Raw genomic sequence first — 11,838 nt, 5'->3', positions numbered from 1 at the left:
ATCTGCAGACTTGAAGGCGAATGCCTCGTGCACGCGCTAGTATTGGGTCTCGTCACCAAGGCGCAAAAACTTCGCCAACAAAAAGGACACGTCTGTGGTGGTGAAGTCAGGGTACCTGACGGGAAGCCCTGTTAGGTGCTCCCCTCCGAGGACGAAATCCCCGTGCGGAAGACGCAACTTTCGGGAAACCTGTTCACATGAAAGGTAAATCGGGGGTTTCGACTGTGGCTGCGTTTCCCTCGGGGCAAAAAACTAGAGGATTTCGTGGCAGTTGAACCAGCGAACACATGCCGAAAAATGCTGTCTGGCCATCAACTGACACACTGCGGGGTTCGGGGGCTAGCAACTCGTCAGACGAAACGATCAGTTGACCGTAGAGCACCCTCTGTCTGCACAGACAAGGCGGCAGTTCGCTCGTTATTTTCGCGCGTGTCGGAGGCACGTGGATTCCCCCTCGACACGGCAGCCGACTTAACCATTCACGTAACTCAAGCAAGACAACCCAGGACTCGCCCACAGATCCGGCAGGGCAGAAAAAGTGGAGTCGGCACAACTCAGGTTCGACAACTCATGCTTCTGCACACACGCACCCGCTGGACGACGGAAAAAACCACCCGAAAGGCTTCGATTCATCCCTCTATTCTTCGGTCGAATGAGTCTTAGTCCGTCCAAGGTCGAAGGACAGAGACGAGAAAAAAGTTTGCACGGACGGTGGCACCACCGGTCAGAGGTCGCGTGGCAACTACACATCCCAGAAGAGAGGCTTGACGGAGCTTCGCTTGGACTTCTTCAAGCGCATGTTGTTCAGTTTGATCAGGTTCTTCGTGTGCAAACGCGTGAACCGCAGGTAGTCGTCCAAAGTCGCCGTCTCAATTCCCTGACAAAAAAGCGCGCCGCACCAGCAGATCGAGCGGAACACACGGTCAGAGTTTACCGAGGAAAGGGAAGAAGCGCCACAAAGTGTGCGCTGAGATGCCGGAAAAACACAACGACGCTACTGCGTGGTGACGTGAACTGCTCTTAGAAGCTTTCGACTTGTCCAGGCTTTCTGCATGCGAGCAGCTGGTTCGCGGGCCCCGAACGCTTTACCGCACGGAAAACACACGTCTCAGCTGACAGCTCGGCCCCTCGAAAAGCACGTTACGAGTGAAAACGGTTGCTCGTCTGCCGGCCCTCGCACCAGCAACGAACGAAAAAGTGCTCCAAAAGGCGTCTTCTTTGGACAAAAGCTCGGAACGGGACTTCCTGTCGACGTACATTCATGCACGCAGGTGCGCAGAGCGCAGAAGGTACACAGATATGTAACCGGAAGGCCTGTGCAGAAACGTTTCGAACACACACGACCTGGAACTTCTTCAGAGAAACTGTCTAGCACACAAGCACATTTTGCGACGCGCACATTTGTGTGTACGCGTTCGGCAGTACGCGCCTCACACAAACTAAGGACTTGCAGGCTTTTAAGGCCTACCGAGGGTCGCCCTCAAGGGATGTGACGTCACAACACTTGGCCGCAGTCTCCGGAGTCTCCGACTTACCACGCCGTAGAGGAAGGTCATGGCCAGTTCGCCGTAGGTTTTTTCGGGTTTGTCGAGCGTGAAGAGCCAGGCAGGGTACTCGTTGTCGTCAAGAATTTTGTGATCCACAGGAACGTCCTTGAAAATGTTGAAAATGTGATCCACGCCAGCTGCGCCGCTGCCGGACGCAGTGCCGGGGCCCTTGGCGTGCTGCGCCGCGGCTGAGGCCGCCGCCCCCCTCTTTTTCGGCGACAAACGAAGGCCTGAAAGTCGCAAGAGGGACCGAAATCGAAAAGCGGGGACTGCCTCACGAGGCAACTCCGGAGTGTCTGAGGCACTGGGCGAACACGCGAAGCTGTTCTGCACGTCCGAACCCCTCCGCCTCCCCGGGTTCTGCCTTCCAGGCTTTGTTGCTTCCTCGAGCGAAGCCGCTCGGTGGGGCGTTTCCCGTCGGAATTCACAGAGCCCTGAGGGCCCGAAAGCGTGCGTCAAGAGGCAGAGCGCGCGGGACACGGGGCGCGAGCTACGCGTTGGGGCACACCGTCCCAGGCAGGACAGCGGCTTCCTTTCTTTTGCCGCAGCGGACGCCGGCACCCCTGGAACGGAGGCGTGAGAAGCGCAGCTTGAAAAAGAAGAGAACGACCTAGTGAGCGGCCAGAACGTGGACTGCGCTGTGCCGCGCGTCAGGGGAGAGACGCGGAAGACGGACTCTGTCGGTGACCGTCCCTCATCCGACCTTTTCTCGCTCCTAGACGCTGCCCGAACAGTCCGAGACGAACTGCGGGCGCCCTCCCTTGCGGTTCGAATTCTAGGATGCAGCAACGGGTCGCGAGCTCGGAAAGGCCTGCGGATTCTCGACGCGAAACCCATTTTTCCCACATGGAAGGGCTGTGCAAAAGACTTCCACACGGGGACCGCAGCGTGACAGCAAGGAAAAGGCGTACAAGCGGGTGAACAGCACGAAGGAGAGGAACTCGCGACACATGCAAGTGCACGCGGCCCCGCCGCGGCCGCAGGAAGAGACGGGGACTCACGGCGGGCTGACCGAGCAAGATTCTGAGCACTAAAGTTGATGCCACAGAGCGGCTTCGAAAAGAAACCTTTGCCGTAATTGCCCAATGAAGAAGACTTTCGACTCACTACCGACCAACCTGGCGGCCTTACCCGCGCGGCTGGCGGCTTCAGCGTGGCCATTGGGGCCGTCGGGTATCTTGACGAAAAAGGAAAATCGCTCCAGTGCAGTATGCAGCCGCGATGGCGGCGACTCCTTCCGAAGCTGGGGAGTACTTATCCGAGGTTGGCCACACACGAAATGGTAAACCAAAACAAACAAAGGCCCGGGTGTGTGAACCACCGGAGCTAGACATGCGGCGACTGCATGCGAGAGAAACCACAACAGGGAAATTTGCAGGCCAAACGGCGTTTGTGGGCTCGTCGCCCTTTGTTGCAAAATGCTTTCCACATTTGTAAGCTACCCACGAAAAGGACTGTCACAAATCCAGGCTCTCAGGAACGAGTCAACCGGACGCCTTGTGACGGACTCAGAAAAAGATTCGTTTCGTCGACGTGCACTACATTGACCACCAGCTGCTGGGTTCAGTTGCACGCAGCAAACTAAACGAGGAGCAAGCTAAACGAGGAGCGAACTAAACGAGGAGCAAACTAAACGAGGTCAAAAGACCAAATTCGAGGCTCAGTTTGACAGTTGGCCTGATTCGAACATGCTGCGCACGTTCTACGTCTTCGAGTTTCGTTCCGTGACCCTAAACCCTAACCAGGGATCTGCCGTATACCCTGTGCGAGTACCGCTCTTTTGAACCAGCAAAGCGGTTCGACGTGGTCAAAATTCCAGGTAGACTGCATAACCACTATTTATCCATTGAATTCCGACGATTATCACTACCACGGCCACCGTGGGACGCCAGACAAATCCAGGGGGCTATACGTATAAGCTCGTGCGGCCAGCGACATGGCATTAGGAAGACACGTGTGGATTAGACGTATCTGTTGCTGCTGGCATCTACGTGTAGCATTTACGGATATTGCTACTGGTTTACCTCCCTGAGTTTCCTTCCGTTTGTATGTATATCGGTAGATGGCCTTCCACACCAATCTATCTTCCGTTTTCTATATGTTTTTGTGAAGCTGAAAAAGTCTGGCTTCTTCTAGACCCAGTTACCCATTATGCCTGTCTACACAGGCAAGAAAAATATTTTTTCGCTTTATCTTTGCGGATCTGTTCACTCCTCCCTCTAAAGCTTTATGAATCCTCCATTTCTTTGCCTATGCATTTCGATGCCCAGATATTACGCATGCCAACCCGAGCCTGTCGTCCTAAATACGCGAGTACTCGCATGACACGTCTAAATACGCCAATATTTGCCTCACTTTCAGGGAAAATGGAAAGGAAAAACTCGGGTTTTGAAAGCCATCTGGACAATGCCATCGGCCACGAGGCAAAAATGACAGCTGCTTTTCAGGTCACCACACACACGCCTACCCCCAACAACCCCCGACATCTCCGCCGGCACCTGGGCTCACCCCGCCAAGCACCCACCGCCGCCGGAGTTTGAAAAAAAAACGCGAACGAACAGCAAAATACACGCTACAAACTGAAGACGCGTGTTCACATAAATATACATATATATATATATATATAGAGAGAGAGAGAGAGAGATGTAGATCCGTGCGCAAGGGGGCCAACGCACTTTGCGGACAGTTCCCAAAACGCGTCCAGGCTGTGCATCTGTTCGGTTTTGGGAAATGGGTCGTGAAGAAGAGAGAAGCTCCATACGCGCGGATGAACCGGCACACCTTCAGCGTCCACACAAACTGTAGAAGAAGCCATCCAGTGTAGTGTAGTGAACCCCAGGTTTTTCTGTGAGCAATCCTGGATAACCAGGACGCACACCTGCTGGTGAAATTCTCTAGGGGTATAAGTGCATACAGCAGCGGAAATGCGTTTCCAGGTTGGCTGCATGGCGGCGATTCTTCGCAACCGACAGTCTTCAAAACCCGCCTCTACCTGTGTCGGCGTTCAACTCTCCGGACAGAGTAACTTATGGGGGGGAACCCACCACGCCGTCTTTCACCCCCGAGGATTTCTTTGGACTGCCTGTGCGTCAGACCAGCCCGCGAAAGGCGTATCCCCCTGTCGACACTGTCGACAGGTTTCACCTTCCTTCGGATTTTCCTGGCACACAGCTACGAGAGAGCGTCTGACTGCCTTCAGTTCCTGAGTCTCGCAAACCCAATCTGTTTGTTGTCGTAGTCGAACACTGTGTACACGTTGCGCATGAAAAGGTCTCCCAAGATCCAAGTACGGCCAATCGGTCCCTTTTCTGAGGCAAGCAGTCGAGGGGTCGGGAATCCCTTGACGCCTTTGGGTGTCGAGGCATCGCCCTCCAAGGCTTTCAGCCCCATCATTCCAAAGAGGCAAGGCGCTCCCGGGGCCGTGCTAACCTGGACAAACGGCAGGACACCATCGGACCACCGCACGTCAGACCCAGACTTGGTCTGCCGCAAGAAAGATCTCGAAGTTCACGCCCCCTATCTGCGTCTTTCTCACGCGTCCCCGCACGCCTCTCCACAAGAAACAGCGACGTTCGCAGGTCGGACACTCGCTTCTCGCACACACGTCACGAGGCAGGCGTCCCCTGCTGGTGCCAGGAAACGAAAACGCAGCAGCGATGCTGAGGGGCAGCTTTCCGATTTTTTGAACGAAGCGGAAAGCCGAGAAAAGGGAGACGGTCACGCGTCTGGCTGGTTCTCCACCTGGCTTCTACCCTGAACTACCCGGGAGACCTGTCTGTGGACGCGAATTCCCGCCCTTGCCTCGGCGCAGCGGTGCTCTGAGCGTGCGTGAGTCGAGAACTAGATGCAGACGCTGGACTTACGGGAATGAGGAGATCCTTGATTTTTATGGGGTAGTCTTGCCCCTCGACCTCGAGCTGCAGATCTCGGAGGACTTTTTCCTTATCGCATGAAATGAAGAACGTGCCTGCAACAAAAAACGACTGGGACAACCGCATAAGATTACGCGACAGCCCCGACACCGGAGTCCTTTCCTTCTACACGCCGCTTGGTTTCGGCTTTTTTCTGGAGATAAAATCTGGGGTGTACGGGGGAGCGCCCTGGGGCGGTTCTCGAAACAGCTTCGCCCAAAGACTTAAATGCCTTGAACAGAGCCGTGTCGCGTCCCGGCGAAAAGCTGGCGGAGCGAGGAAGAGGCGGCGGCGCCTGAGTGACTGTTTTTTGGCTGTATGGACACGCAAGCGGAAACACACGTCGACACAGTGGTCAGAAAGGAACTTACCCTCGGGCATCAGGGGAACCGCGAAAGCTCCCATCATGTTGGCGATGCGCTTCACTTCGTCCAGAGGGCCTGCAATCAGAGAAGTGCCGCTGTCGATGATCATCTGCACAGGACACACACAGGCGCCGCTTGCGCTGGGTCCCCACATGCCAACCTCGGCAGCGGGCGTCAACCGGAGTCGACTCGTGTGTCTCCTCACGTTCTTCGGCTCTCTTCCCACAGAGCTTCTTTCGTCCCCGCCTCTCGGCCTCGGTTCGTGTCTTGGGTTTCTGCGCTTTCACGCTGCCAGAGCCCCCGCGGCCACTGCTCGCGCCGCAGGTCTGGGTTTCTTGGGTAGAGCAGAAAGAAGGTCTACAGGGCGCAAACCTTTCCTTTTGAAGCACCTTGTTTCGACGTGCGTGTGTCATCCTATCTGCTAAAAAGGCGTTAAGCATCAGCTGCAAAACAGGATACTTCGGAAGAGGAACCGTCGAGCTCTGAGGCTCCCTTCAGCGAGGCCGCTCCAACGACAGCAACGCAGCCCCCAAGGTTCCGGTTGAGTCTCCGGACCGACAGAGGAATCCGGCGGAGGGCCTAACCTTCGTGGTCGGCGCAACAAGGTCTCCGTTACTCTTCAGGCCCTTTGTGTCGATCATCCAGTAACGCGAATCGACAACCTTGGAGAAGTTGATGTCGCCGATGAAGCGCTCTTCGTCGACTCCGCCAATGGCCAGCTCTCCGTCCACGCCGTTCGCCGAACCTGAAAAGACCACGCGAGGCGAGGGCAGAAATGTGCGACAGGCACGCGCACGTGAACACCCGTGTTCTCGTCGAAAGTGCAAACGCGTGGCTGCATGCAGCGTGAGGTCTTGTGCACGCGCACAGAAAAAGCGTCTCTCCGCCTCGCAAAGCCCGATGGCCAGGCAGGATTCCCCCACGCCTGTGAGTCGCGTTGTCGCCGAAACGGCGCGCTGCGACGTCGAGCGGATTTTCCCTTCCGCTCGTTCGTGGATATAGGTACAAAAGCACGTCGTGCTAAAGACTCGGAACTGCAGGTGGTCTCTGGAGAGCGAAAAGGCAGGGCGGGAAACCTTCCGCTCAAGAGTCGCCAGAGGCAGCAACCGTCCCGCCCAGGATTTTTGTCCGCACGGACACGCCGGACGGAAGAGTGCAGCGCACTGGCGGTTTGCCGTCCAGGCTGCCTACGCGCGTGCGTCGCCATCGACAAGACACCGCAGGACTCACCGAGATAAAAGGCGAAGATCCAGTTTTTAACAACATTCTGCTCGACCGCCACCTGCATAAACGGCTTCAGGCCGTTCGTGGCCAACGCGGGAAAGCCCATTCCTGAGAGAAACGTAGGCACACGTTCAGAACCGAAGCGGTTATCTGCCAGCGCAAATCGGGCGGTTTCTTCCTGTGCGCGCACGCGAGAAACGGAGGACACACACGTGAAAGTGAACCGAGCAGGGGAACAGCCGCGAGTCGCCCACAGGTCCGTGCGCCTAGCCATCCACTGACGCATCCCGAGTTTTACCAAGTGTGGATACGCCACGAAAGAAAAGCCTTCACCATGGCGCCTGGCCCGTTCTACGAGAAATCCCGCCACGTCGCATGGACAAATTCTCTTGGGCTTGAAAGGCGACCCCCAGCTTGGGTTGTTCGTGCTGCCAGAGAAGCGTGGAGAAGAAAGAACACAGCCCTCCGATCTCAGCGGAACGGGCAAACGCAAGCAGCCTTTGGGGCCGTAGAAAATTCGGATGCGTTCAATAGCCTACCAGAAAATTCGGATGCGTTCAATAGCCTACCCAGGATGCCGTCGAATTTCCCGAAGAAGAAGGCTGTGCCCAGACCCTTCAGGTCAACAGCCTCGGCTAGCAGAAACTTTGCTGCTCGGAGGGACGCCAGCGCGACGTCGTCGACAGAGAGGAAGCCTCCAACGGGGCCCGATGCATACTGCGAACACAGCCGGAAGGCCCCGCACGTGTTGCGCCCGCACGACGTCCGCCAACGTGTGCACTTTGTTCTACCGTCTTTGGACGAAAGGAGACCAGGGGACCACGCGGCAAAAGCGAAAGCCGCGCGACTCCTATAGAGACCACTACGGGGATCCCCACACTCCTCTCTCTCGCGCCTCACTGGTTCTCGAAACACGCGATCGGCTAGATGTGTGCTCTGCTGCACCACATTCAGTCCCCAAAAGAGAGAGGAAACGGACCTCGGCCAACCCACGCTTGCGCGCACGGTCACCAGTCACCACGCGTGACGAAAAGAAACATCTGGAGACACGTCGACGAACAGGACCGTCTGGGAGGGACGGGGTGAAAGGCGAGTGGTTACCTCAACGTGGTACGGCGTCCCGTCTTCTTGGTAAGTTTCCGATTTCCCGTGGTTGTAGGTCTTGTGCAGCATGCACAGCATCCCACAAGACGCACTGCAGACCCACAGATCGCTGCTGCCTGTGTCGACGACGACGCGCACCTTCTGGCCCGGAGACCTGAAAAACCAGTGCCAGTGGAAATAGCATTCCACGAGTACGGGTTCCGCACAAAGCGCTCGGCTCGTCCGTCCACAGTGACGCGAGGACGCCATGAGCGTGGCGTATTCCTTCTTGTCCGACCTCGTGGCGTTGTCGGCCAGGCCCAAACAGACTCCAAATCGATGTGCGAATCGACGCGGCCACGCGCCGACAGGGCGGTTTTCCACCCTTATGTAGACACAAAGCTACACAAACACCTACATCCGTAGAAAACGCTACGGAGGGCACTCCAACAAGGTGTACGCTACACTATTCCGCAACCTTACGTGCACATCTGAAAAAATCCGCAACCTTACGCGCATATCTGCTCGATGGTTGGTACAGTGCACGCAAAGATACGCTACCGGAGCCCGCCGCCGAGGAGTGCCTGTCCACACGAATGCGGCCGACGAAGTAGGAAGAGGGCTACGGAGTGGAGGGAGAGAAAGGTGTAGCGCGTTTGCCCCGAGAGGCTCCGAGGTTGCTCTGGGAACCACGAGTATCTATCTTGGGAAGCGCATCTGTTGTGTTTTGTCAACTCTTGCGCGCCAGTGCCTGGTTTTCAACGCGCAAGTGCACCAGGCATCTGTATAGCTTACCCCACATAAATTTCCGTGTAGTACTGTGCATTCATGTAGTCATGAATGCTGATGTCGTCTCCATCGGAAGGCCCCGAGAAGTTCCCGTCACGTTTGGAAAGGCCTTCTTGCTGACGCAGAGAGGCAACAAGATGCGCTTGCAAATCTGGAACGGTGATGCTGTTTCTCTCCCAGCCAATCTGGCGCAACGATTTCATTTTGCGCAGAGGCATCACCATCACTCCTGAACGGAACGGACAACGGAGAACGGCGCATTTCCACTTTCCCGTGAAGAGCCAGCAGGACCAACCGGCGAACAGTTGTGAAGAGTAAACAGGACGAGACTTGACCACCCCGGGTGTTGAACAAAAGAACAAAAGAAATCTCTCACGACCTTCACCGCCCAAGAAAAAAAGGTCGACACAGCAGCAACTCAAACCGGTTACCTCGATCTCAAGGATCAGATCCGAGGAAAGAGATAAGCCCAGAAAAGGATCGTATCACCGGTAGAACACCGTTATCGTGGACTCTCTCCTAAAAGAAATGAGCACGGCAAGCGTCCAAAAGCAGAAATAATACCTTCACGGAAGACCGGGGCTGCGAGCGAAGCGTCCAAGTCCTGTCCCACGAGATTCCCGTTTGTATCACCACCGGTCGAAAAGATCGTGTCTGTTCTGTCCGTCCGTGTCGCGTCGGCCACGTGGCGTTCAGAAGACAGGGTAGCGACTTTCAGAGCTGCTGGCTCTCCCCTCACAGAGCTACTGCTTGGGTTCACCGCGAACGGCAAGACGTCGGCATCAGTGTGTGCAAGCCGCACCGCACCGTACACACACAGACACACGATGCCACAGAGTGCAGTGATGCAGAGCACGGAGGGCAACCGGCCTCCGGCCTTGCCTTGTCCGTGCCGTTTCTTCGCATGGTTGAAAAATCCGAGCGGATCTCTCAGAGACGTGAATTCGCGAAGTCGGGTAAACGCACACGCTCTGTCGATGGTCTTGGCGCCGCGAGAAAAAGAGCCAGCAGGATCCTGCCACGACTCGTCCTCGACATCCCGTTCCGCGACAGCTGAGCCGCCCGGAAGAAAGGAAACTGGGGGAGAGTCAAGCAGCGAAGCGTACAAGGAGGATCTCTTCCCCACTTCGTGGGAAGAGGCCTGAGTGTTGACAAGATTCCGGAACCGCGACGACGGAGACATGATGCGTGTGTCCATAGGGTCAGAAAAAAAGCACCGGATGGTGACCGAGACGCACAACAAGTTTACGGCCTCTCAGTCGGCGGAAACGCGTCCGTGTCTGTTGGGAAAACTGTTGCCGAATTCGTTTGGCGCGGTCGCCTCCAGCAAGGATCAACACACCTGCCACGGCGGCTGGGTAGAGCGAGAACCGCTGCACACTCGAGGACTCCCTCCAGACAGTGGTCGGCACACAAAACATGAAAGCGTGGCCCCCGGATTCAGGTTCGCCAAGCTCTGTCTCCAAGAGCATCTAAATGTTCTCAACAAGGAGCTTAAAAGGTGTCATTGCACCGCCAGAACGGGGCCGCACACCTATAGATTTTCCGGTGTTTTTGGAGTCTCAACCAGCCATATACACCGCTAGGATGGCAGAACCTAGTGGCGCCTCCTTGCTCCCGAGTTCGCCGGCAATGCTGGCAGTAAGGTGAAAGACAGGACGACTCTTTATCTATTGTGAGAAAGCTCCTCGTCTCTGTTGAAAAGCCATCCGTTTTCATGGAACGAACGACACTGCTCAACAAGACCGTCCGCGTGCCTGTCGCCACTCGTGTCAGGGACTCCGGTGAGGAGTCGTAGGTGCATGCAGCCTGCGCCGCAGTAGAGAACTGCTAGGAGCTGCTCACTGGTTGCGCTGAGACGGGCAAGAACAGAGCCACACAGAGACTCGGGAAAGACAGGGCATAGTGTGGAGTCGAATACGAAGAAAGTTTTCAGGCGCCTTAACTTCATCAAACGTATGTCGCCGTACTCGTTTCAGATGGACAAATGGTCTCTACGTGTCTACAGACGAACGGCACGTCCCGGACTCCCAAGGGGAGTGAAATAGCTAGTGACAAAGACAGTCCTTTGGGTGAGCGTGACAGAGTTCGCTGAAAACTCTGACTATGCAAGCTTGCATGCCCCTCGGCTGATGCACTCGGGGATTTCGTGTTCCAGATGGAGTAGCTTAACCGACATCGGTGTACGTAGTAGCACAGTATCACTAGACAGGGCTCTATGCAGCTACAGGAGCAACATCGCGTTCAGCGTTCAGCGCAACTACCGATATTCGCACATGGTGAGGGCGGTGCAAGCACAGAAGCACTGGCAAGCACGGCACCTCGACCCCCCCCCCCCAACTGTCTCGGTATTTCTAAAGGGTTGCAAGAGTTTTGGATGTTTGTCGCCTAGAATAAAATAGGGCACCACAGGAAGAAGAAGGCGTGTATATGAACGGGTACTCAGTTTTCGGGCCAGTGGCGTGGCCTTTCAGCGTATACTGCTCCCAGTAACTACTATAAAAGTTGCGTATATCCGCGCGCACACAATCACATCGGAGCGAAGACCGGTTACTGGGAGCTCCGAGCAGGGCTCATCCATGCCAGTGTCTCACTGTTGCCGAAAGCCTATGGCAGTTTTTTCAAAGAAATACCATTCAGGCTTACGATATGGTTATTTTACGAACCGGTTGACTGGTATGGAGTTATCTGGAAGTGAAAAGTTCCATTTCAGCAACAGCCGCTTGTCAGAAGATTAAGTATGATAGACGTTTAGCATCCATCAGGACATCTGAGGAGACAAGGCACTTTAAGCGCGGTTGGTACTCAGATGGAGGATAAAACCAAGATATCGCAGCCAATATTTCCGCTCAGTATTATTGGCATTCATGACAGCGTTTTTGTGTCTACCTGGCGACCCGATAAATCCAATAGCTTGTT

General features: G+C 55.6%; 2 protein-coding genes across 2 annotated transcripts; both read right to left on the bottom strand.

The window, feature by feature from the left end:
* Positions 1-742: 742 nt before the first annotated feature.
* On the bottom strand, positions 743-2,708 carry NCLIV_022930 (conserved hypothetical protein; the record flags this gene model as incomplete). Its single annotated transcript, XM_003882487.1, has 3 exons — positions 743-877; positions 1,536-1,777; positions 2,549-2,708. 3 exons carry the CDS (start codon positions 2,706-2,708, stop codon positions 743-745), a joined length of 537 nt encoding a protein of 178 aa, XP_003882536.1.
* A 2,034-nt stretch (positions 2,709-4,742) lies between these two features.
* Positions 4,743-10,117, bottom strand: NCLIV_022920 (Renin, related; the record flags this gene model as incomplete). Its single annotated transcript, XM_003882486.1, has 9 exons — positions 4,743-4,976; positions 5,411-5,514; positions 5,830-5,932; positions 6,408-6,568; positions 7,054-7,155; positions 7,617-7,764; positions 8,149-8,305; positions 8,926-9,298; positions 9,754-10,117. 9 exons carry the CDS (start codon positions 10,115-10,117, stop codon positions 4,743-4,745), a joined length of 1,746 nt encoding a protein of 581 aa, XP_003882535.1.
* Positions 10,118-11,838: the final 1,721 nt, after the last annotated feature.

This window comes from Neospora caninum, chromosome VIIa, assembly GCF_000208865.1.
Source record: "Neospora caninum Liverpool complete genome, chromosome VIIa".
Taxonomy (NCBI): domain Eukaryota; phylum Apicomplexa; class Conoidasida; order Eucoccidiorida; family Sarcocystidae; genus Neospora; species Neospora caninum.
The sequence above is the reverse complement of the archived record's forward strand: the minus strand, read 5'-3'. Positions and strand labels throughout refer to the sequence as shown.